Genomic DNA, 27,093 nt, shown 5'->3' with positions numbered 1-27,093 from the left:
CAGCACCACCTCTGGCTTTTATGACAGCTTGCAGTCTCTGAGGCATAGACTTGATGAGTATTCTTCATCAATTTGGTGCCAACTGTCTTTGGTTGCAGTTGCCAGATAATCCTTGCAGATCGGAGCCTCGCTGTGGACCATTTTTTTCAATTTCCGCAACAGGTTTTTAATAGGGTTGAGATCTGGGCTATTTTCAGGCCATGACATTGACTGGAGGAGTCTTTCACCAAGGAATGCTTTCACAGTTTTAGCTCTGTGGCATCTTTGAAAATGACAAAAATATTTTCAATTGATGGGGTAAGAATGCTGTCGAAAATTTCTATGTAAACTTGTGCATTTATTGAAGATTTAACCACAGACATCTCGCCAGTGCCTTTGCCTGACATGCAGCCCCATATCATCAAGGACAGAGGGAATTTTGATATCTCCTTCAGGCAGTCATCTTTGTAAATCTCACTGGAAGAGCACCAAACAAAAGTTCCAGCATCATCACCTCATCCAATGCGGATTCTTGACTCTTGACACCTTGTCCAATGCAGATTATTGACTCTTGACACCTTGTCCAATGCAGATTCTTGACTCTTGTTTTTTATTCATTTCTTTTAGTGTTTCTGAATGCTAAAGAGTTGCACTTTTGAACTAATTCATTATTTTTTCAATCTTTTTATCTGAGTTTATTCTACATGATAAAATGTCTGAGTGAGTGCTCGTCCGAGACTGGTGATTCCATACTTTTTGATAGGGGTTGTGGAATAAAGAGGAAAAATGTAATGACTAGTGTACCCCAAAGTAGCGGAGTAAAAGCATTGTTTTTTTCTTAAAAAAATCTACTCAAGTAAAAGTTAAAAGTATAGCTTAGTAAAACTACTCTTAGAAATACATTTTACTCAAAAGGTTATTCAAGTAAATGTAACTCGTTACTACCCACCTCAGCTACTGGAATATACTGTATTTGAGTGAAAATTTTCACATTTTAAAAAAATTTATCTACACGCACCTGTACATCTACTGGCAAGCGATAGTTTTTAGGTTTTGTTACTTTGTGGTTATTATTTGGGAGAACACAAGAGTACCTAGAGATATCACAAACTATGGGCTGTATTATCTTAACTCAAAAACATCCAAATCGAGATTCAGACCACCAACCCAATCCGAACCTGCTTGTTGTGAAGCAGCCAAGCCACATATTATGCCACACAGTTGCCATCTTAAAATGTGGTATGTATTTTTATCATCTAATTGGAAAGAACAAATCAAATGCTTCTGATATGATGCAAGCACCAGATGATGTTTCAGTGGAATCAATAGAGCTTTCTTGAAAATTAAATTCTTGCCTCATTGGCACAGCTCCAATAGCATTGCGAAAGAGGAAGCCCAGATATTATTTTGGTCCTGAATTAATGTATTCAATTTGTTCATAATGTGATCTTATAGAAACACAGCCGTCAGAGCGGATCACGGTCACTACGGCAAAAAAAATGTCTGTAGCTCAACTCTGCATCCTCCTTGCGTCTCCCATGGTTGTCCTGATAGTGAAATTCGATTACAATTCCCCTCCAGCCTGCGATCCTCCCGCACTTATCTCTGGTTTACAGATGCTCTCTGTCCAGGGAGACTTGTCCTTAACGGGGTTGCTTTAAGCGGCAAGAGCTATGATATCACCAGTAAATAACATAGAATTGAGTGAAAAGTCACCCAAACAAATAGCCACCAAAATCATCTCTTTTATAGGTAAGGACTAAGGTCGATGATATTATTATTGCAGTCGGGTTTCCTTCCTGGTCCAATTAGATTTAGTGCCAAGAACACTAGAACAGGGATGACGGCTTCTTTTCAAACTTGAAAGTCAGCAAAAAATAAGTTTGAAATGACATGAAGGGATTTTGATTCACTACACTGGTCCAGATTGTTTCATCTTTTTGGTTTTATTGAATAAGTCAGAGCTGTCTTGTAGTGTTCTCCCCTTTGACATCTACTTTATACAATAGATGGAGGTTCATACTTTTTGGGTCAAGACATTTTCACATACTGTCATGTGAAAAAATTAGGACACCCCATTAAATATTCAGTTCTTTATTAAGAAATGTTCGCATATCAATGTCTGATCTTGTTTCTCTGGAAAAGAAAGTAATTGAATAGAAGGTAAACCACAAAAAATAACATTGTTTTATTCAGTAAACCAGATTTATCAACAAAAATGCATATTCTAACTGAGGAAAAAGTTAGGACACCCTACCACCTAATAGCTAGTGTTACCCCCTTTGACTGAAATAACTTCAGCGAGACGCTTTTTGTAGCCATCTACCAATCTTTGACATCGGTCTGAAGAAAGTTTGTCCCACTCCTCAACGCAGAATACTTTCAACAGTGACTGACTGTTGAAGTGAGTCAAAACACCATGGTGAGATCAATGGAGCTGTCTGAGGCCTTATGAGTAGAGGTGGGAATCTTTGGGCACCTAACGATTCGATTAAGATTCAGAGGCTCAGATTTGATTATTAAATCGCTTATTGATGCACCAACCCCCCCGCTTTTAATGTTTTGTACATTAGTTCCAAAATTGATAAAAAATCCTCTCAGGGTAAACCAAACTACTATTTTAGTGTCAAGTTAACAGTTAAAAACATTAAATGAAATACTCAAGTCCCCATTCTGTATCAGCAGCTTTAAACTACATTCAATTAATTTAATGTTGAGAATCAACCGTTAAAGTAGTTAAAATTGAGCCCGTTATTCCATAATTTCCCTTCGGTCTACTTTCGAAAGTTTTAAAACTGTTTCATCATTTAAAGATAGATTCAAGTCAAGATTTTGCCGGTTTAGGGTACCTTCTAGAGAAGTACTGCTCTAAGATAGCGGATGTTTACTAGCGCCGACAAGTCTGTCATTTCGCATCTAGTTCTACATATATGTGATTTCTACCATAGCCGTATGTTGCAATATGTTTGTAGCAACTAGCAACTGGGCGCTGTTTGTAGCGGCTGTCGGCCGCAGTCAAGTATTATTGTTTTTTGTTTTGTTTTTTTATCTAGCGGCATGAGTTGAACATGATATTTACTCTCGGTCTGTTCCTCATTGCGTCCCGAAGACCGCGCTGACTGTGTTTTATTTCCGCTTTACCTGGTATAATTCAATAATCGGAATTTGAATGTTTGTGAATCCTTCTCGAATCTCCCACAGCCGAATCGCGAATAATCTAAGAATCGGACATTTCGCACGCCTCTACTTATGAGTCTGGTAAAGGATTTTTTTCAAAAGAATATAAACTTAGCCATTCAACTGTCCCGAAAATAGTCTACAAGTGGAGGACTTAAAAAAACAACTGCATACATGTCCATCCAAGCAAGTTCACCCCGAGACCATACCGCAATATGCTAAAAGAAGTCTCCAAAAACCCTAAAATGTCATCACGGGACCTACAGCAGGCTCTTGCTACTGTTGATGTGAAAGTGCATGCCTATACAATGAGCAAGAGACTTCACAAGTTTAACCGTCATGGGAGGTGTACAAGGAGGAAACCTTTGCTCTTCAAGAAGAACATGAAGACCATCCTGAAGTTTGCTGGAGTGAATGTAGACCAGTGCTTCTCAATTATTTTCTGTTACCCCCCCCCCAAGGAAGATGTAAATGTTTCGCGCCCCCCCAAACTCTGCCACCACTGTAAATAGTATCATTTGTCTATAATATTACTATTATAAGTACGCCTCTGCCTCACATTGTATCCATTTTTTCTATTAGAGAAAATAACAGAGATCAACTTATAAAGTATAACTTTATTAACATTGTTTCGTTTGTAACAGAAAAAACTTAACGCGCATCAATTTGCCTGAATTAAAAAAAAAAAAAAAAGTCACATCCAAACAGTAAAAATAGACTCAAGGTACATTTTTGACCATTTGATACTGAAAAATAAAATCAGTAAATAATAACAAAGTCAAATTGATTAGAAACATTAATTCATGAGGACAATATGCCCCCCAAAAAATGACCGAAAAAACAAAACTGAATAGAAGAAGAAGAAAAAAAAGAAGTGTTTATGGACAGAAGGACAGTTTTTATTTTCGCTGCTCGCTGCTCCCAGTATAACCTCCAGTTTGCAATGATGTGGGGTTATATTGCACTGAGCATGCTAACAGTGCTCACTGGTTTACTTATATAACACTGACAAAGCGGGACGATTGTTGGCAATATTTGGCACGTTTTCGCTGAAAAACAACCAAGCAGCTTATCAGTGAGATTGGGGTCTAATGTCTTTAAGTGGCGTCCTAATTGATTTGGCTTCCGGCTGTCCGCTATAATCATTTTTAGAGACAGTAAACAGTGGTCTTTCATCGTCTAGCACTGTATTAAATGTCAAAGCCAAAAGGCAAACGGCCCGAAAAAAGCGCATTCTCGGCAGCCGAGGGAGAACCGTAGGTGAGGGCGGTCGTCGTGACGATCCCAAGCCGAAAATGGCACTTCTCGGACGGACACGCGAGAACCGGAGGAGACAGTGGGTCGCTGCGTGAGTCCGGCCGGAAAACGTCTTTCAAAAACGGCGCACAGCTCTCCAGCTCTTCATTCATGAGTCTCTTCCGTGTGCTTTTGCTTACTTCAAAAATACTGCGCGCACTTTGAAAATGAGAGCGCCACTGCCACCCACTGAGTGGATGTGCAAGTACACTTTATTCTAGTGCGGCAAAAAAAAAAAAAAAAAAAAAAGCATGTTCCCCAAGGTCACACGCACCACCCCTGGCATCGCTCTGCGCCCCCCTGGGGGGGCACGCCCCACTATTTGAGAAGTACTGATGTAGACAAAGACCAGGACTTCTGGAATAATGTTCTTTGGACAGATGAATCTAAAATTGAATTATATGGACACTAGAGCAGAGGACATATGTGGTGTAAACCCAATACAACATTCCAGGAATAGAACCTCATACCAACTGTAGAGCATGGAGGTGGAAGTGTCACTGTTTGGGGATGCTTTGCTACAGCACGGCCTGGCCAGCTCACCATCATAGAATCCACCATGAATTGTATCGTGTATCAGACGGTGCTTGAGAAACATGTGAAATCATCTGTTAAAAATTCAAGCTGAAGCGAAACTGGACCCTGCAACATGATACTGATCCAAAACATACCAGTAAATCCACCAAGGACTGGGTGAAAAGGAAGAAATGAGTCCTGGAATGGTCGAGTCAAAGCCCAGATCTTAATCCCATTGAGATGCTGTGGGGTGACTGGAAATGGGCTGTACATGCAAGAAAACCCTCAAACATCTCACAGCTGAAAGTATTCTGTGTTGAGGAGTGGGGCAAACTTTCTTTAGACCCATGTCAAAGACTGATAGATGGCTACAAAAAGCGTCTCACTGAAATTATTTCAGGCAAAGGGGGTAACACTAGCTATTAGGTGGTAGGGTGTGCTAACTTTTTCCTCAGTTATAATATGCATTTTTGTTGATAAATTTGATACAATGAGTAAAACAATGTTGATTTTTGTTGTTTACCTTCTATTCAATCACTTTCTTTTCCAGAGATAAAGAAAAACAAGATCCGACATTGATATGTGAACATTTCTTAATCAAGAACTGAATATTTAATGGGGTGTCCTAATTTTTTCCACTTGACTGTTCATATGGGGTGTAACGGTACACACAAGTCAGGGTTCGGTACATACCTCGGTACGGGGATTATGGTTCGGTACGGGTTCAGCACAACAGGAAGAATAAAAAGGCTTTTTTTTTTTTTTTTTTTTTTAAATCACAGCATAAAGCTAAAAAGCAGCTCTCATTAAAGTGCAAAATGAGTTGGAGGAAATATCAAACTAGTAAACCTGTGTTTTTATTTTTATAACATTCTTTAATTCACAGTTTATGTGCAAAAATAGACAACACATTCTTTTTTGCAGGTATTGACTGGGGTAATAGTTAAAGTCAGGTAGCACTCGCCACCTGGTAACCTTGGGAACTTTTTTTTTTTTTTTTAAATAAAAATTAAAATAAGAAACGACCATTTTCAATGTTGGATCAAACACAGTTAACTGTAAACCATTACCAGTGAACATACAGTCCTACATAAGATTTTTATAATGTCTAAAATGAAATACAAGGTGCCAATACGTAGTTCCAAAACTGAAAACTCATTAAAAAAACATTAATTTAGAGTGATGACGTGATTCGTAGCCAACCATTTACTGCAAAACGGACCCGAAGGGGTGCCATTCGTTTGTGCTACGTTTGCGCTAGTTGTCAGGACACCCCTCTGTTATTGAGAGAGTTGGTACGCTTCGTCAACCGTCATCACTCGAAATTATTATCTCAATATCTCAAAAACGATAGCAGCACATACGAAATTTTTTACAACACAAACATAGCATAAACGTATGGCACCATTTCGGGTCCATTTTGCAATAAATGGGAAGCTGCGTGACGTCATCACTCGAAATTAATATCTCAATATCTAAAAAACGATAGCCGCACAAACGAAAATTTTTACAGCACAAACGTAGCACAAACTATTGACACCATTTTTTATCAAAATGGGGGCTGGTTGACGTCAAATTGACCGGAAAAGAAAATTAATATCACAAACACGATAGCCTAAACAAACATTTTTTTTTCATCACAAACGAATGACATAAATTTTATATAAATATGTGTCTGATGGTGGGATGTGGGGGGGCAACTTCACTGAGGTCATTTAAGGGCCGTGTGGATCGGTGGTTGTCGTTCCCAAACCTAGAGGTTGTGGGTTCGATTCCACGCTCTGGTGACCTAGTCTACTTGAGGAAGTGAACCTTGATGCTGCGTCATCAATAGGTAAATGAGGATATATAGTATCAAATAGCTATATACTTTACATGTGTTTCTACCATTTCATTTATTTATTTTTGGTTTAAGTACAATAAAACATCCTGGTGTGTCATGCTGGAAGAGTGCTGCTTACTATTTCGAATATGAATTTCCAACCTCACATACCTTCTGGTTTTCTGTTTTCTCTTTCTTCTCACGCTTTGAAGATGATCCTCTTTTGTGATAAGTGTCAAACCACTTTACATTTTGATACTTGCTTAACTTGAAGTGGATGGAGTGATCACAGGCATGACAGCATTTCAAGCAATGATGTTTTGTGACTTTAGAGGGTTATGTATTTCCTGACCAATTTTCCTCAGATACTGAATTGAATGACCTCACCTGGGGTGCTTTCCTTACAGGTTCCACCTCTATTTGCTATCTAAATGTATAAACCATATTGTTTGCTAGGAGTGATTTTAGTAAGCAAGTGTTTTACTTAACATACTATACAAACTTACCCAACTACCATATCAAGTAAAGACATAAGATAAGACACCCTTTGACATCTTCTATGATTATAATGATGATAGAGGACACCTCTAGTCTATGTCTTACCAGAAATGTGTGAGTTTCAAATGTCTGATCAAGTAGCCCTCAGTCTGTTTTTTCTTCTTCATGTGGTCGAGTAATTCAGGTTGAAAAAGCTTTATATACTTGTGTATCCTTGTGAGGCAATGCAGCAAATCCTGGATTAATGGTGCAGATTTTATGGCTATATATTAAAACTCATTGTAGCGTTGTTGTCAGCGGACAGGAGGGATTTACAGTTTTCTTGATTGAAGCTTGTGGAGCTCTTCTATAGCCACAATTACTAATCATGTGGAATCATGCATTTTGTGGTACTTGGACTAAAAGTGGTCTAACTACTCGTGTGGTCAAAATTTTAAATACATTTCTGTCAAAGAATGGTGGTCAGTGAAACTACTGATGAGACTGGAAATACCAAAAATGCATAACGACAAGCCACATCGATTTGGATGAATGTCCTTTAAATGAAAGAACTGTATAAGGGGCAACGGTGGCACAGTTGATTGAGTGGGTCCTCCTTCGATCGAAGGATCGGGGACTTGAATCTATCTCCTGCTTGTGCACGTTGTCGTTGTGTCCTTGGGCAAGACACGTCTCCCTAGTTGGCCCCAGCCTTGCATGGTGGCAGCAGTGTTGGTGTATGAATGTGTGCGCCAATGTGAACGACAGCAGGGCGGTATACCGAAAATTTACCGTTACCAAAATTCTTCACGATGACCGACGTAATTTTGACCATGTCGGTAAATTCGGTATTTTAATAAAACAAGAAAATATGGTCTTTACATCCCGCTTTGACTCTGTGGTGTTCGGCTATATTCATTCCCCTTTAAGAAAGCAGTCAGTGTGCTTATGTTTGGAGTCACGTGATTATCAGGAAGTCATACAAACAGAAGCCCCGTAGGCTTATGCTAGCGGCTAACGCAACAAGCAAACGTGATGGAGTGTGGCTTAAGGGAGCTTCGCCAAACTTTCGCCCGGCATTTAGTAGACTCTTGGCGGCGGAGAGGGTGCTTTCAGTGCTTTCTACTGGTAGCCATGTCACAGGCTAACGCTAGCGGCTAATGCTACAAATGAACTTGATGAGTCGGATAGCGGCTCTAACCTTGTCGAAACGGCTGAACCTAATCAGTGGATTGGGCACGGACTGCATCTAGCAATTTGTATGTCGCGTTATTTTGTATCCGTGTGTGTGATTTCTCTGATTGGTTTTGTGATGGTAAAGCATTCAGCGTAAAGTACAATCCAACAGTGAAACCCTATAATATGACCGTTTAATGGCCATAGCTATTTTTCTGTATGTGCTTGCTTTATTCTGTGTCATTACTGCCATTATAAAATCTTCACTGTTTCATTGGCAGAAGAACAATATAGCTTTAATGTGTGAGTGTCTTTGTGGGGGTGCATGTGTGCGTGCATGTATTAAACTGAGGGGAAAAAAACCTGAAACCTTGAAGTAAACACTTGTGTTGAGTAATTATGTCACAGCAGCCATTAACAATAAGTTGTCTGTTTGAAGGGTATTGTTCAAGCTGTAAATCATTTATGTTAAAATGACATATTTGCACAGTCGTCATATTAATTTGTATAATGTTGGACATTGTTCAAGCCATACAAGCTGTTATAAATGTTCACACTTGAATTCTTATTGTTTACAATACATTTTTATATACTTAATGTTTAGCCTGCATGTACAATTGTTAATTTTTTAAAATTAAAGCTGCTAAATAAATCAACGAGGAACGGTTAGTTTGTATTTCATGCATTGATTCAGATTTTCAAATTATTTGTCAGTCCGCTTAGTCATTTATCGTTATCGAGGTAAATCTGTTCAATTTACTGTGATATGTACTTAAGGCCATATTGCTCAGTCCTAATGTGAACACATATTTAAAGCGCTTTGTGACGCTTTTTTATGAAAGGCGCTACAGCTCAATTTTATATGAAATACATGAATATTTTATTAAAATTTATCCTGGCGCTAGTGAGATTCAACAAAGAAGTTTCCTTTAGTAGTTTTCTTTGTCAACAGGACACTCAAGTAAGTCATGAATTTACCATCTACGTAAAGTCACGGTTGCCACTCGGACGGTGTGTGGCAACCATGCCTTTACATAGTAGGTGAATCCATGACTTGTGTGACTGTTCTGTGAATAAAATCTTCATTAAAATATGAAAACCTATAAATGTTTGGGTGGTTTTAGTTAAAGCAGACAGTTTTTTCATCTGTGCGATTTTGACAAAGATCAGATTTGATGGTGATTTTATGCAGAAATATGAGAAATTCCAAAAGGTTCAGATACTTTTTCATACCACTGTCAAGTGCAGCTGATGCAACAATTTCTAATGTCAATAAGTGTGTGTGTGTGTGTGTGTGTGTGTGTGTGTGTGTGTGTGTGTGTGTGTGTGTGTGTGTGGTGCTCCCAGTCTTGTCTTTCCTGTGGAGACATTTACAAATTATTTACCATCATTGATTTTAATGCTTGCAGATGACACAACTCTGTACTTAGCAGTTAAGGCAGACCATGAAGTAAAGGCCAAACTAGAGCAAGAACTTTTAAGTATTGTTAATTGGGTTGAAAGCAATAAATTATTTTTAAATGTGGAAAAAACTACAAAGTTTTTTGATTGGTACTAACTACTCATTAAGAGCAAATACTCAGGTCAACCTGACTATGAATAATGTTGCGATAACTCAAACAGAGAAGGCGAAGCTGTTTGGGGTTCCTATTGATTCTGGATTGTCGTGGGACCATTAGATACAGTAAATCGTGTTGTCTCTTGAATGGGTCACAGCCTTGCAGTTGTTTGATGTTCAAAATTCTTACCGAAATATATAATCTGTAAAATGTTCTTATAGACCTAGTGTTGCAAATATGCATAAACAGCTCTCATAGATGTTGGTGAAAAACAGATGGTTCCATACATTAACTAACTTCCTAAGGAGTACTATTACAACTCAAACACAGTCTCTGTTTTACCAAAAGCTGCCCTTCTGGAGAAATACACACGGCTACCTCACTAAAAACTTTGAAAGGCAGTTTCCCTTTGCCGAAATGTAAAACAAGACTGAGCCAGCCAGCGTACACTTCTGTTTCGAGCAATGCAGCAATGAAATTCCTTGCCTTTGGTGAAAAAGCAACAAAAAATGAGTAGCTTCTTAAATCCATAACTAAAGTGTAGTATGAGAAATGAATGCTCATAGCTGTACATACTATTATTGTTGTTCTGTATGACTCCTTGTGTCTGTAAATATGACTCTTTGTTCTTGCAGTGTGTGATGTGATACGACCTCAGGAAGAGTAGCTGAATTGGTGTGCTATTTCTCATAATGGGGATCTCAAATAAACATAAACTATGTTGAAGTTGCCCTTGAGTGTTAAAGGAAACCACGGATAGAAAGTCATGTAGTTCTTAAAAGATAAATGTTAGTCCGAGTTATAATGATTTTATATAGGTAAAGTAGTGATTTAAATTAGGGCAGAAGCTATTGAATATTTTAGTAATCGAGTAATCGGATTTTTTTAGGTAAATAACAATTATAAATGAGGGGGAAAAAAATTAATCCAATACTGAACCATTTTCAGTCAATGTCTTTATTTTCGATGTACATTGTTGAAAACAGCCGACAATTGCATCTAAGATGTGACTAGAAAAAAAAATCACTGCTTTCACTCAAAAAACTTATAGATCTTATGAAAAAAAAAAACATATTTCTTACCTAAAAATGTAATTACGCTTGATAACACACATCACTTGAAAAACCGTGTTTTTCCCACGTGTTTCAATTTAATTTCCATTTGTGTCAAGCTATTTTTAAATTCTAGTTAAGTTTTAAGTTGTCTAAATTGTAAGTACTGATAGGATTCTGAGTTTTTGCAGTGTTCAAAATAAATGTATGATACCTGCTGTATTGGAGCACATTAAGGACCAGTGCTACTTGGTGTTTTATTCAGCAATGACTACTGAGCTAAAACAGACAGTTAGCTTAATTATGTTTTAATTTTACACCCTCATCACTCTACAGCACTGTGTTTTTACAGATTAAATAAAGCCTGTATGTAAGACACGTTAGCCACGCATCGACAGTGGTCATAATCAAGAGAAACCTAGCCCTCCGAAGGGCTAACGTTACTTGAGCGAGTGACAGTAACGTTATATTTATTAGCGATGAGAAGTGTACTGCTTAAAGATGGCGGCTGTTTACTAACGCTGCCCATACGCGGCCGAGTCTGTCATTTCGCATCTAGTCCTAAATGCATGCGATATCTATGAGACGCATCGGACACTACCTGCTACCACACTAGCATCCTGCAGGCGTAGTTTTTAGCAACGTCGGTGTATTTTGTAGCGGCTGTCGGCTGCGGTAAGTTTTTTTAATCATTGCTTCGTCCTCTACGCACGTGACGTCAGCGCGTCGTCCGCATTAAAAGTAGTCCGAGCAAAACGTGATGCTTAGAGCTGGCAAAATTAAACGATTCCTCAAGGTGAATAAAATTACTTGGATCAGTTTTTAAACTCGAATTGCTTGAGTATTCGTTTCAGCTCTAATTTAAATACACCACAAGGTGTCATTGGTGAGTTTTGTCCCTCGACTGACACCGTACTTTCCTATTTACTGCGGGTCCATTGTCACTTACGTTCATTTGAGTGTTGTCATTACAACGTACAAGACTCCTGATAATGGCTCCCAGCATTATAGTTTGTTTATTGTGACTAAATATTGTCATCCAGTGTATTTGTTGAGCTAAACGAGTTGCTAAAATGTATAAAAAGAGTTTGACCAAAGTCTGGGCAAGTTTTATATGTATTTTGCATATCTGTTTTGATTGTGAATCCCAGTTCTCTTTGCATTCTTGTTTAACTGTGTGAGAATAGGGCCTCATTAATATAGATTGAAGCGTTTTTTTTTTTTTTTTATTGTGAACATTATTTTTTTAAGAGGTATGAATATTATTTTTGTTGTATTTTCACAATATGATACTTATGTTTTTTGTGAAGGAGTTTCCGAAGCTTATGCCAAAAAACGGCGCGGTCCAATGAACGCCTTTGTCCACTCGCATTTCTCTGCCTCTTTGATCTCAATGTGCAAAATAAGGCGTCATTATAATCTGTTGGGCATTAAGACATGTATTCGTTTTCCGTGTCACTTATTCAACGGGTAGCAACTGGCAGGATTATCAACAATCTGGACATTGTGTTTTACGTGACAAAAATAATGTAAGACTTAATTAGACGCCATTAGAAGTCTCTGTAGAGGCAAACGTTTTCGTGTGTTGTGATGCATGGCCACGGACTGTCAGCTAAAATAATCAAACTGCCGTGTTTCACTGTATACGCTAATCATATTTAAGGTACACGGCAGCTCTGGATGCTAACTATCTCCATAGCAATTTTTGGAATAAGGTGGATCACACAATAGTTTACCATGAAGATCTGCAAAGTTTTTGACATCAAACACTCTCCTGCTCTCGTCACTAGAGCAGGGGAGTGCTGTCACTAGCGAATTTGACACATGAACACTACTCGACTCATCCCGTCTTCCCTGGTCATTTTGCTTTTGCTGTCCTTTAATGTTCCACTCGGGTTCAAATTGGAAGGGCAGAACCGAGGACAAATTAATGTAATTAAAGAGTGACACGGTGGAAGCCCGGCAGCGTGGCCATGTGACATCCCCGCCCTGCGACGTCAACAACAATGGCGACCTACGAATTACAATTTTACAAATTTTATTAAAACGGAAGCATTATAAGAAGGGTTTTAATATCAAATTAATATAACTCGTACTAACATTGATCTTTTAAAGAACTACATGTCTTTCTATCCATGGTACCCTTTAAAGGTTGCTGACCCCAGGCTTAAGGCATTTGAGTGGTTTTTAAACCACACATGGATACATTTGAATTTACACAACTTATGGTATCTGAAGACTAAAAAAACAACATTCATTTTGTCTTTTGGCAGGAGTTTTTTGAAAATCCAGCATTCAGGCCGGATGGTTTAAAGCTATACCCAACTCTGGTTATCCGGGGCACGGGCCTATATGAGCTATGGAAGACTGGTCGCTACAAGAGCTACACACCCAGTACCCTGGTCGACCTGGTGGCCCGCATTCTGGCACTGGTGCCACCCTGGACACGGGTTTATCGTGTGCAGAGGTATAGTGCATGAAGTTATTTGCATCCCCTCTGTAAGGCTTTCAGTTTAGTCTTTACTTGTAAACCAGCAAATTGTTATGATCAAGTATAACAGATGTTCCGTTAAGTTGTTAATATGTAGCTTTTAATAATGCAATATTAGTTGTTAATATGTAGCGGTTGTTTGAATGCATACCCAGAATGCTAAAAGGGCGTTTAATAGTTTTGTAACCCCATTTAGCTTTTTTTTCTGTACACACATTCCAACAGGAGTAGACCTAATTACAATTCTAATGCATAGGATCACACATCCCATAAACTGGTTTCCTATGTCTCTGCCTCTTAGGGACATCCCCATGCCATTGGTGAGCTCAGGAGTGGAGCACGGAAACCTACGTGAGCTGGCACTTGCAAGGATGAAGGACATGGGCACTGAGGTGAGACGCCCCTATTAAACTAAAAGACTAAAAAAGGAATCAAAACACTCACCGGTATCAGCAAAGACTTCAGATCATAGAATAGATTGATGTGACCTGCGGAATTTGCCCGAGCTGCAGTGGTATGAGAAGAGGACACATTTATAAAGCTGTCGAGAATAGAGCAGAACCAGTGGAGCATAATATAGAAGTGAAGTACCTCCAGTGGATAACACCGGCACCATCAGACTCATCAAGACCTGCTGGCAACCTCCAACATTTGTCAGCAAACTTTCTCATTTTGATTTCCTTTTTATTTACCTCGTTATGTAGGCGCAAACATGAAATGTACTTTCCTTGTAACTGAGTCAGCGACTTTATTCATTTACAAATATGTATGTACCATTAGTTATCACCTCGACCAGGCAGCGTCATTCTTGTCAATGATGACGACGAAAATATTTCGTCAACGAACACTTTTTTCATGACGACAACAAGACTATAACGTGATAAAAACTGGGAGACTAAAACATAATGAGCCCCTAATGCCAGTTTTTGTCTGAGACGAAAATGCACAATAGTTTATATCATATGTTCAATATGTGACATTTTATGTGTAGTTAGCCTGCATCTTAGCAGTGTCTGGTTGTGTCACTTGCGTGACATGCTGCGCCCCCCCCCCCCACTCACCAGTGCAGTGTCTTCTCCACTCTCAAGGCTTGCGCACACATGCTAAGATTTGTTTTATCTTGGCCAAAGTAGCCTTTAAAGTGGGTACAACAGGATAAAAAAAAGTCCTAAATAGCATTATTATGTAAATTAAAATCATATTTTGAGACATTTCGATTATATACAACAATATGGCACAGCGCAGCTGACGAGAAATTAGTCTTTTAATCCGCCGTTTAGCCACGCTTACCATTATAGGGATCTACAGTGCCTTGCAAAAGTATTCGGCCCCCTTGAATCTTGCAACCTTTCGCCACATTTCAGGCTTCAAACATAAAGATATGAAATTTAATTTTTTTGTCAAGAATCAACAACAAGTGGGACACAATCGTGAAGTGGAACAACATTTATTGGATAATTTAAACTTTTTTAACAAATAAAAAACTGAAAAGTGGGGCGTGCAACTAAATGACCGATGATGATAAATAGAATCCACCTGTGTGTAATCAAGTCTCCGTATAAATGCACCTGCTTTGCGATAGTCTCAGGGTTCTGTTTAAAGTGCAGAGAGCATTATGAAAACCAAGGAACACACCAGGCAGGTCCAAGATACTGTTGTGGAGAAGTTTAAAGCCGGATTTGGATACAAAAAGATTTCCCAAGCTTTAAACATCTCAAGGAGCACTGTGCAAGCCATCATATTGAAATGGAAGGAGCATCAGACCACTGCAAATCTACCAAGACCAAGAGGCCCATGATCACTCTGGATGAATTGCAGAGATCTACAGCTGAGGTGGGAGAGTCTGTCCATAGGACAACAATCAGTCGTACACTGCACAAATCTGGCCTTTATGGAAGAGTGGCAAGAAGAAAGCCATTTCTCAAAGATATCCATAAAAAGTCTGGTTTAAAGTTTGCCACAAGCCACCTGGGAGACACACCAAACATGTGGAAGAAGGTGCTCTGGTCAGATGAAACCAAAATTGAACTTTTTGGCCACAATGCAAAACGATATGTTTGGCGTAAAAGCAACACAGCTCATCACCCTGAACACACCATCCCCACTGTCAAACATGGTGGTGGCAGCATCATGGTTTGGGCCTGCTTTTCTTCAGCAGGGACAGGGAAGATGGTTAAAATTGACGGGAAGATGGATGCAGCCAAATACAGGAACATCCTGGAAGAAAACCTGTTGGTATCTGCACAAAACCTGAGACTGGGACGGAGATTTATCTTCCAACAGGACAATGATCCAAAACATAAAGCCAAATCTACAATGGAATGGTTCAAAAATAAACGTATCCAGGTGTTAGAATGGCCAAGTCAAAGTCCAGACCTGAATCCAATCGAGAATCTGTGGAAAGAGCTGAAGACTGCTGTTCACAAACACTCTCCATCCAACCTCACTGAGCTGTTTTGCAAGGAAGAATGGGCAAGAATGTCAGTCTCTCGATGTGCAAAACTGATAGAAACATACCCCAAGCGACTTGCAGCTGTAATTGGAGCAAAAGGTGGCGCTACAAAGTATTAACGCAAGGGGGCCGAATAATATTGCACGCCCCACTTTTCAGTTTTTTATTTGTTAAAAAAGTTTAAATTATCCAATAAATTTTGTTCCACTTCACGATTGTGTCCCACTTGTTGTTGATTCTTGACAAAAAATTAAAACTTTATATCTTTATGTTTGAAGCCTGACATGTGGCGAAAGGTTCAAGGGGGGCCGAATACTTTTGCAAGGCACTGTACATATATATATATGTCACATGCCCTAAACATTTCTTGAATGACGTATCCATGAACCTTGTTTTTTTTTTTTTTTTTTTTTAAAGTTAAATCAAGATAGGAGGGGCAGTAGATTCAGAGCCTCACGTGCATATTGAAACTACTTTAAAGAAAAAAATTTTTTTTTTTTTACTTTTTTCCTGCTGATTAAGAGATGTGCAAAATTTCCGATTCTTAGATTATTCGCAATTCGGCCGTGGAAGATTCAAGAACGATTCACAAACATCCAAATTCCAATTATTGAAATATGCCAAGTAAAGCGGACGTACAACACAGCGTGCCGCGCGGTCTTCGGGACGCAATGAGGCATGGAGCGAGAGTAGCTAAACATCATGCTTCTCATTACCCGGCCCCTCGGGTAATGCCAATGCTCAACTCATGGCTCTAGCTCAACTCATGCCACGAGATAAAAAAAAAAAAACACAACAACATACCTGACTGCTGCCGAAAAGCTGCTACAAAGTACATCCACATAATGTTACGGTAGATATCATTTATATAGGACTAGATGCAATATAGATTCTGTAGCGTTAGCAGCACATCTACAGAAAGCTAATGGCCGCCATCTTAAAGCAGTACACTTCCCTGCAAAGCTGTTGTAGCGAACCTTCCAAGCGAACCTAATTAACTTTTTATCTAAAATACTCCTAAATCGGTAAAATATTGACTTGAATCTATCTTTAAAATAGTTTTAAAACTTTCACATGTGGAAAGTAGACAAAAGGGAAATTATGGAATAACAGGAGCAATTTTAACAACTTTAACGGTTGATTCACAACATTAAATTAATTGAATTGCTGATACAGAATGGGGACTGGAGTTTTTTTATTTACTGTTATTTTTGTATATTTGTTTACTGTTATATGTTAACTTGATACTGAAATTGTAGTTTGGTTTAGCCTGAGAGTATTTTTGAACAATTTTGGAACTAATGTACAAAACATTTAAAAAAAAAAAAAAAAAAAAGGAGGGGGGTGCATCAATAATCGGAGCATCGTAATCGAATCGTTTGGTGCCCAAAGATTCCCAGCTCTACTGCTGATTGTGTATTAACACCAAGTTGGCGTTGTCCTTGTAGACACTACAATATGTGCTCCTGTCAATGTTCATTCAAAACAGCTGGAAACCTCGATTTACTTTGGAGTAGATTTTTTTAATTTTACAGAAAAAAAACATTTTTAGTAAACGTCGACTAAAACTAGACGAAATTAGGCTTGAGTTTTCATCAACAAAAACTAGAAGGCATTATTATAAAACAATTAAAAGGTCTGCCAAAAACAACATTTCTACCAATACTCTCTAAAAAGAAATCTTTTCCTTGTGCTTGTGCGCAGTGTCGAGATGTGAGAACCAGAGAAGTGGGCATTCAGGAGATCCACCACAAAGTTCGGCCTTATCAGGTAGGTGAACTCATCCTTGAGATGATCCCTATTAGAGTAAAACAAAGTTTCCCCGTGTTTTCAGGTGGAGTTAGTGCGGAGGGACTACGTGGCCAACGGTAGCTGGGAGACCTTCCTCTCCTACGAGGATCCTGAGCAGGACATCCTGATCGGACTTCTGCGTCTACGTCGCTGCTCTCCGCAGTCATTCCGCCCGGAGCTGAAAGGGGGCGTGTCCATCGTCCGTGAGCTGCACGTATACGGCAGCGTGGTCCCCGTCAGCAGCCGGGACCCCAGCAAGTTCCAACATCAGGTTGATGATGCAGAAACTGATGTAATTTTCTTATGGTAAAAATAGTTTATACAGTAACTGGTCTTTGTCTTGCTTCAAAAGGGATTTGGGATGATGTTGATGGAAGAAGCGGAGAGAATTGCTGCCGAAGAACATGGCTCCGACAAATTGGCGGTCATCTCAGGTGAGAATTACAAAGATGGAATGATATATATTGATCTATTCACTGGTGAAAAAATCTATAGGCAATTGCGAAACCTTCTAGAGGGCCTTTGATGGCTTGTAGAGTTATACCAAGAGCACATACTGCTACAATTTACAGTTCTCTTCTTTTCAGGTGTAGGAACAAGGAACTACTACAGGAAGATGGGCTATGAGTTGGAAGGACCTTACATGGTTAAACATTTACATGGACCCCAAATGGATTAACCTGGAAATTCTTCAATGGCTTAATCAGCATAAATGAGAATATTTTTTGACTTTTGAAGATGATTTTCCCAAGTTTTTTTAAGCTTTATTTCATCTAGAATTCTGGAAATGTCAGAATTTGCTTGGTTCAATAAAAGTCGTAGCATTATTTGGATGACTTAGTGGCTGGTGACAGGATTTGGCATCTGCCTGGGTAAATAGCATTTACTAAATTCAGATATACCCTTAAAACACGAATAAAACATACTTGCCTAAACAATTTATGCATTTCTTTAGTGTAAAATATTAGTGATTGAACAAAAATTTCGCGGCTGAAGGTTTTAGTATTTTAAAGTATTTACCGTATTGGCCCGAATATGACTGTGTTTTTTGCATTGAAATAAGACTGAAAAAGAGGGGGTCGTCTTATATTCACGGTCTAGACATCATACCCATTCACGACGCTAGATGGCGCCAGATCTCATTGAAGCGATGTTCTGTCATGACACATATCAGCTACTCTCAAGTTTAACCAGGTTGCGTTATTCTATTGCAATGTTTTTCCTTATTCAGATTTGTTTCAAGACTACAGTAACAGTTACACTTCACTTGGATGGTTAATGCAGTTATTGCAATTTTGTTGTTTTATCACAATAGATTGGTTTATTTACATTTCAAAAACCAGAAGCCATTCATTTACGAATCTGAGTGCACTTTAGTTTACATATTTAAATGTTCAGATATTAAGATTTGAATGAGGCAAAATAACATGCTCTTTCTCCCAAATATATTGTTATACTCTTTTGTTTCGGATGTACTGTAATTATTTTCTGTATAAAAATTAATTTGGTTTTCAAAACGTCTTTTTTCAAACTTGAGTCTTGAAAAAGTGGGGGTCGTCTTATAATCAGGGCCGTATATTCAGGCTAATACAGTAAATAATTTTTTCACTGAAAGACCATAACCGAAACAGAACGTCCACTGGCCGGCATTTTTGTTACACTTTCCGTTCGTAAAATGTGCTATTGATTGATAGCTCGATCAATTGAAATATGCTAATCATTGTTGTTTACATCAACTATGACGATTACGAAAGTATTTCGTCGACAAACATTTTTTATGACGATGACGAGATTAAAAACATGGCTAGGGAGACTAAAACATAAAACGAATACCAGTTTTCGTCTGACGAGACGACAACGACATTAAATGCGACAGTTTCATATGTTCACAATGCATGACATGCATTTTCATATTGGACGTGGAGTATGTGAGAGGTGCTGCCCCTCCTCCAATCCTTACTGGTGTTAGGATATGCTCCAAAATCATGGTAAATTTGTTTTCTTATTTTGGCAATAAAGCTCCATCCAAAGATTTTGTACTGGATTGATGTCTGGAGACTGGCTCGGCCACTCCAGAATCTTGATATGCTTTTTACGCAGTCACTCAGTGGTTCTTCGGATCAATGTCATGTTGGAAGATCCAGCCACGACTCATATTCAAGTCTCTGACTGAGGGAAGGAGGTTGTGGCTCAAAATCTGACAATACATTTCACCATTCATCCTCTGCTTTATACAGTACAGTCGACCTGTCCCCTTAGCCGAAAAGCAGCCCCAAAGCATGAGGTTTCCAAGCCCGTACTTCACAGTGGGGATGGTGTTCTTGGGATTGTACTCATCCTTCATTTTCCTCCACACACGACAAGTAAAGTTGGCACCCAAAAGTTCTACTTTGGTCTCATCTGACCACATGACTTTCTCCCATGACCCCTATGCATCATTCAAATGGTCCCTGGCATTCTTCATGTACTGTCTTCAATAGGGCAACCTTATGAGCAATGCATGATTATAAACCAATGCACCAAAGTGTTCTACTGACAGTAGCCTTTGAAACTGTGCATCCAGCTGTCTTCAGTTCATTGACTAGCTCCTGCCGTGTAGTTCTAGGCTATGCCCTCACATTTCGCATCCTGAGTGATGTCCCACGAGGAGAGATTCTACATGAAGCCTGAGTCCGAGGTAGATTATCAGTCATTTTTAGCCTTTTCCATTTTCTAACAATTGCTGCAACTGTTGATTTATTCTCACCTAGCTGCTTTCCAATTGTCCCATAACCTTTTCTAGCTTTGTGGAGCTAAACAATTTTTTTCTCTGGTGTCTTTCATAAGCTCTCTGGTCTTGCCCATGGTACCAGGTGGATTTTGACTGACTGTGGGGTGCCAAGGTGACAATATTGAGCTCAAACGGGTGGTGGGTGGGTGGTTACTCATGGGGTAAAGGTGGACTTTAAGGTACACTGACAACTCTTTGAGTGTCAAAATTATTGCTGATTCTCAGCAGTACAAATACTTATGAACCCCAGTAAATTACAAATAAAGTATTTAAAAAATCATATAATGTGTTTTCCGGATTTTTAAAATTTTTTTTACATGATGTCTCTATGAGTGGAAATGCTTCAATGATTGAAATTTCCCCTACCTATTTTTTAAGTGGGTTAACTTGCAAAATCACAAGGGGTGCAAATACCTCTGCTCCTCACTGTATACCATACTCCCATGTGATACACGAAAAATGTAACTGACCAATAGGACACTCAGATTCCCATTCTGCATGTCAAGCAGCTGAACAGGACAGGTTTAAAAAAAAAAAAAAGAACCAAAAAAAATATATATATGACTAAGACTAATAATATTTTCATCCAAAAGACTAAAACAATAAATAAAAGGGCTGTCAAAACCAACACTGATGCTAAATATCTAAAAAGGCAACAATATACCGTATCGGCCCGAATATAAGACGGCCCTGATTATAAGACCACCCCCTCTTTTTCCAAGACTCAAGTTTGAAAAAAAGTTTTTGAACACCAAATTAATTTTTATACTGAAAATAATTACAGTACATTTGAAACAAATAATTATAACGATATATTTGAGAGAAAAAGCATGTTATTTTGCCTCATTAAAATCTTAATATCTGAACATTTAAATATGTAAACTAAAGTGCAATCACATTCGTAAATGAATGGCTTCTGGTTTTTGAAATGTAAATAAACCAATCTATTGTGATAAAACAACAAAATTGCAATAACTGCATTAACGATCAAAGTGAAGTCTAACTGTAACTAGTCTTGAAACAAATCTGAATAAGGAAAAACATCGCAATAAAATAATGCAAACCGGTTAAACTAGTGGCTAAGATCTGTCATGACAGAACATCGCTTCAATGATATCTGGCACCATCTAGCGTTGTGAATGGGGAGAGTGGCTGAGATCTGTCAAAACAGAACATTGCTTCAATGATATCTGGCGTCATCTAGCGCCGTGAATGGGTATAAAGTCTAGACCGCGAATATAAGATGACACCATCTTATATTCGGGCCAATACGGTATATGTAATTATTTACTTCTGTAATATTAAAATGGGAGGACTTCCCTGCTATTTAAAGAGTATGTAGCGGCAAAGGGGGTGTGAGACATCAATAGAACCGTTATGTGCCAAGATAACAAATATTGATAAAGTTAACAAAAAAATCAATCACATTAATGAGCAATTATCGAAAATAGATCGAAAATGACGAACATTTCCGAAAGTGTTCCGGAAACAGCCGAATGGGGCGGAGACGTCACGACAAGTGATTGACAGTCGAGGCGGAGCCAGGTGCCATTGTTTTTTAACGACGAGAGAGTAGCGTTGGGGTTTGTTTGACGAAAACATCACAAAAATGGTTCAAAACTGCTGTGCTATGTGGTGTACAAATAGTTATTTATCGGAATATAGTATCCATGAGTTCCTGAACGCGAAAAAAAAAGCTGGACTACACAGACAATGGGTAAAGTTCGCCCGTGCAAAGAGGGCTAATTTTCTAGACACAGCCTCCGGCACGCTTATCTGTGGTGCGCATTTTCCACCTGAAAGCTTCTCGAACTATGGACAAGAGAAATCGGGTTTTGCTAAAAGATTGCTGCTCAAAGGAGATGCGGTGCCGACCATACAGGTGCAGCCACCTAAATGTCCCGAGATATCAAGAAAGAGGACGATGACTGGTAAAGGAGGCTAAAGGAGGGGAGCAGCCAAGCTCGAAATGGCCAGAGTGAGTACTCTTTTATGATAAAAAAATGTCACGCATTGGATACAGGACTGGACACATGTATAAATTATCGTTCGTAAAATATATAGAACAAATCCTCTGATCCCATTCATATTTGTGTCTGTTGGCAGAGCGAAAAGCTATGATAGCGCAATAAATGATAATTATTCTATGCATTCCTTTATTTTGCAGTCACGGTGTATCAGCTTCACAAAAAGAAATGCAAAACAAATCATTGGTGTTTCCCACACGATCTGCTGCCGGTGTTTCATCAGTGTCATTGCTCCCCTCAATGACCGTTTCATTACGCTGCATTGGCGTTCGTTTGGGCTCAAATTGGTAACCTAAAACACCGATTAAAGCTTCGTAACTCTCCTCGTCACCATTAGATGAACATTCGTTGCGTCCTCCTACGTCAGATTCGTCGCTGAAACTAGAAACGAAATTGTCTGCCATCATCGCCGCCATTCAGTATTAAAGCACTGAGCCTTTTTCTTGTTGAAGAAACACCCCTCACTGTCAATTCTGAATTCTCTTTTATTGACAACGAGGGGTGTTTCTTCATGAGGGAACCTGGAATATGTGCAGGACGAACACAATGCATCAGCATACACAGCTCAAAACACCCCTAATTTTCCCCTCACTAGAAGGAATTATATTGATGCAGACAGGCGCTGCCCCCCTAGCGGCCGGTGGCACTCTCTTCACTTGTCGTGACGTCACGCACACAATCTGCCAGATCTCGGGCGCCGGTCGTTTTAGCTTGACAATTGAGCCAAATTTCTCTCATTTTCTTGTGTGTAATTACACGAAGTGGCATGATATGAATACAAAAGGCATGCGTTTATGGATAAATGATGGAATATTAAAATTTTCCCAAGGCACTACATACCCTCTAAATGTCTGCCATGTTAAACTGTAATGTAAATTGAACCTATAACAGATCTTTGACCAAGAAAAGCTTTCTAAATCTTTGTACCTTTTGCTGGCAGCCCAGTTTTAAATAATAAGACATAATTAACGTTATTTATTATTTGACATCAAAGTAAATACAACCTGTTGAGGTGGTTGCAGCTCAACGTTGCATTCGTAGGAAGAATTGATGGAGAATAAGTTGTCTTTTAGCCAAAACTCGGCGTATTTAATTTCCATTGACATGCGGATACATCCTCTCTCATTGCTGTCTTCACAGGCAATCCCACAAATCAAAGTCATCAAAGTCAAACAAGAAGAAGTAATAAAAGTAGCACTTTAGACAATAAAGTCCCATCCTGCCATCTTGTGGCGAAAAGATAATATGTCAATATTAACAAGCAATAGAAACATTATTTCAACATCAACTGAGGACACATTTATGAATACAAAACATTTCCTCCACCATTTCTCTCAACACCCCCACTTGTTCTCATGTTGATGGCCTTTTTAACAACCAAATGAACTTTTAAATGTCAAATTCCAAAAATAACACTGTCAAACTTCTTCAATTTTAACTTTGTTACAGGTTTTGTCATGATATCAGCTATCATGTCATCCGTTGTCAATCAGGTAGCACACCGCATCTCGTCTTTTGAGTGCGACTCCACTGCACCGGGTACCATCTGCCAACTCGACGCTGTGGTTCTCTGGTTTGAACGTCTCCTGGAAGCTTTTGAATTTGGTCTCGTCAGTGATGATATGAGATGTCGCTCCCGTGTCCACCATCAGGCCTCGTTCCCGGATGCTGTGTGTATCCTGCCGCCTGGTGTCAGGCTGTTCATCTCTCACCTTGAACACGAAGTCAGGATCTCCATCTTCAGCAATTTTTCTCGCTCCGTCCGGTTTTTCCTTGCGTCTGCAAGTGGTGTCTTTGTGCGTGTCCGTTTTGCACCGACTATACCATGTCTTTTGTCGACATGATTTTGCACGGTGGCCTTTGATCCCACATTTGAAGCACACCAACTCTGTGTCGTCTTTGATCCGGTCACGAGCGTTTGCTTTTGTGGCTTGCTTTGAAGCTCTTGCTTTAGTCTTCATCACTCTGTCGCTTGATTCTGCTGCATTTTTTTCCGTTTCTTCAAAACTTCGGAGTTTGGTTTTGAATTCTGCAAATGTCATGTTCTCATCGGTATGCACCACATGAATTGTAAATGGCTTGTAATTTTCTGGTAGCCCCTTCAAGACCATTGCGATAAGTAGACCATCTCCCAATGTTTCACCTGCATTTCGCAATGCTGTGATGGCGGTCTCAGCTCTTATTATGTAGTCCACTATGCTTTCTTCTTGTGCCTTTTGAAGAGATGTTAGCATGGTGTACAAGTTTATAATCCTGGGTTTTCCCTTCCCAGCATAATATTCTCTTAATATTTTCAGAGCTTTTCTTACGTCATTTGGCGCATCTCTCATTATTAATGAAAGGCTTTTATCATCAAGTAGTTGTATCATTTCAGCATACGCGTCCGCATTTTTCATCTCATCATTTTCTCTCTCTGCTTCAGTGGTTGGTCCTACCAGCACTGTCTTCTTTAGCCCGATAAGATGAAAATGTCCCAACATTTTAGTTTCCCAGAGCTCATATTTAGCTTCATCTCCGTCAAATGCCAGTCGAGGTAACCTACTTGTTCCTCGTGGATCCATGTTGCCTGTTAGCTTTTTCCGCTAATCAGCAGTCCGTGAGCACGCTGTCCTTCGCAACCTTCTACACAGTGACTCCTGGCTTTACCTTCGAATGACTCCTGGGCCCATAACCTGTTGAGGTGGTTGCAGCTCAACGTTGCATTCGTAGGAAGAATTGACGGAGAATAAGTTGTCTTTTAGCCAAAACTCGGCGTATTTAATTTCCATTGACATGCGGATACATCCTCTCTCATTGCTGTCTTCACAGGCAATCCCACAAATCAAAGTCATCAAAGTCAAACAAGAAGAAGTAATAAAAGTAGCACTTTAGACAATTAAGGCCCATCCTGCCATCTTGTGGCGAAAAGATAATATGTCAATATTAACAAGCAATAGAAACATTATTTCAACATCAACTGAGGACACATTTATGAATACAAAACATTTCCTCCACCATTTCTCTCAACAACCAATTATTAGCTATCTTGTAGAATGTCCTTACCTTCTAACTGTTGTGTATTTTCATATTCATTTGTAATTAGGTCATATAAATTGGTTTCATTCATTCCTTTAATCCAATTTAATGGATGCAACATGAATGGTTTGGTAGATAATCATCATCAAATGTAATCATGTTTTGTTCTAACTACCAAATATGGTGACGAGTTGTGAGTTTGCAGACGTCACTAGGTCTGAAAATCAAAACAACTTCCCTCCCAAAAAGGTCATTCACCCCCACTGATGAGTGTACCAGTCCCCGCAGGACACTGTCAATGATTGCCCCATAAGAGTGTTTTAGTGGCTCATTTGACACAGCCTGCGCAATTACAACTCCATCCGTTTTCTGTCTATTGTGAATTGACTGACTGCTACGCAGAGCAGCATTTCTTGGAAGGGTTTTGTCATAAAGCACTAATTCTCTCATGGCTTGACCTCCAGTATAGCTCTCATAGCATGAGGGAGGGTCATAGTGATGGCGGGGAGCACTGTGGGTGACTAAATCAGCCGTATGTAATTTCCTGTATGCGGCGCTCGTGTCGTGACTGGTGTTGCAGTCCTGACGCATTGAGGTTTCGGCCTCATTCACACTTTCTCTCGACGCTCGCTCAGAGCTTACCAGCTGTGAAATGGCAAAGGACTTTCCCTCCCACCCTTCTCAGTCTGCTGACTCTCTTTTTTCTTAAACAGGAGCAACACCTCGATTTAATCTTGACTGCAACACTCGCAGAAGTAGATCAGGTCCTGGTGCCCTCCACTGAGGTTAAGGTTGGCACCTGTTTTCCACACAAAGTACTGAAACTTTGTAAGTAGGGGTGGAAACAGCTGGGTACCTGACAATAACATTTGCAATACAAGGCTCACAATATTGCGATATAACAATTATCGATGCATGTGTCAGGAAATCATTCCAGGATATTCTACGAAACAACCAATAAATAGAATAACACGCTTTTTTCATCCTTCTGCTGTGAAGTTAAATGAGTTTCTCACGAGTGGACAACCAATCCATTTGACGTGGAAGTGATGGCCGCGAACGAACGAATGAAAAATGGCTTATTTTCAGCGGACAAACCTGCCGACATTGGGCGGCTTGTCACACGCCATGGTCATCGGCCGATAAAGGCAAACACGCCCTGTTTCAACGGCCGACGTCAAGCATTGTCAACCACAAAATGCAGGCCACCTTATTAAAACATGTGCCATGATCCCAGTATTTGACATAATATAAAACACTAATCTTACTTCCTCCACCGTCCAATGGTCTTGGGATTGTTTGACTTGTTTTGCCTATTCTTCGCGGTGAACAGGATCTTTTGGAAACCCAAAAGCCTCACATCACACTCTCTGGTGTAGCAACAAAAGCCTGCAGCACATTGGGCTGGCATGATGCGAAAAATAAACGAATTAATCCGCAGTCCTTCTGCATACAATAGTATGGCTGTATAGTGAAGATGATCTCATCCACTG

The 27,093-nt window shown here is 39.4% G+C and overlaps 2 protein-coding genes across 4 annotated transcripts in view; one reads left to right on the top strand and one right to left on the bottom strand.

Moving 5' to 3' along the window:
- Positions 1 to 18,988, top strand: part of elp3 (elongator acetyltransferase complex subunit 3) — a 58,929-nt gene extending 39,941 nt beyond the window's left edge. The window contains exons 10-15 of the mRNA XM_057823469.1: positions 13,328 to 13,521; positions 13,847 to 13,937; positions 17,702 to 17,767; positions 17,832 to 18,059; positions 18,141 to 18,222; positions 18,376 to 18,988. Of these exons, the coding sequence (XP_057679452.1) occupies positions 13,328 to 13,521; positions 13,847 to 13,937; positions 17,702 to 17,767; positions 17,832 to 18,059; positions 18,141 to 18,222; positions 18,376 to 18,467 (753 nt within the window). The 3' untranslated portion in view covers positions 18,468 to 18,988. The remainder of the gene's footprint in view (positions 1 to 13,327; positions 13,522 to 13,846; positions 13,938 to 17,701; positions 17,768 to 17,831; positions 18,060 to 18,140; positions 18,223 to 18,375) is intronic.
- On the bottom strand, positions 13,996 to 25,483 carry LOC130907930 (uncharacterized). 3 transcript variants are annotated; one of them, XM_057823472.1, is made up of 3 exons: positions 24,895 to 25,483; positions 23,590 to 24,798; positions 13,996 to 14,051 (listed from the first exon to the last, which is right to left on the bottom strand). In XM_057823472.1, the coding sequence occupies exons 1-2, from the start codon at positions 25,144 to 25,146 to the stop codon at positions 24,061 to 24,063; spliced, it is 990 nt and encodes a 329-aa protein (XP_057679455.1). In that variant the 5' UTR covers positions 25,147 to 25,483; the 3' UTR covers positions 13,996 to 14,051; positions 23,590 to 24,060. The 3 variants fall into 3 exon arrangements, with proteins under 3 accessions (XP_057679455.1, XP_057679456.1, XP_057679453.1); XM_057823473.1 differs by having other exon boundaries at positions 13,998 to 14,051; positions 23,590 to 25,032; positions 25,128 to 25,481; XM_057823470.1 differs by having other exon boundaries at positions 13,998 to 14,051; positions 23,590 to 25,481.
- Positions 25,484 to 27,093: the final 1,610 nt, after the last annotated feature.

Source organism: Corythoichthys intestinalis, chromosome 19 (assembly GCF_030265065.1).
Source record: "Corythoichthys intestinalis isolate RoL2023-P3 chromosome 19, ASM3026506v1, whole genome shotgun sequence".
In the NCBI taxonomy this organism is placed as follows: Eukaryota; Metazoa; Chordata; class Actinopteri; order Syngnathiformes; family Syngnathidae; genus Corythoichthys; species Corythoichthys intestinalis.
Note: the sequence above shows the minus strand (reverse complement) of the source record. Positions and strands in the feature narration are given on the sequence as shown.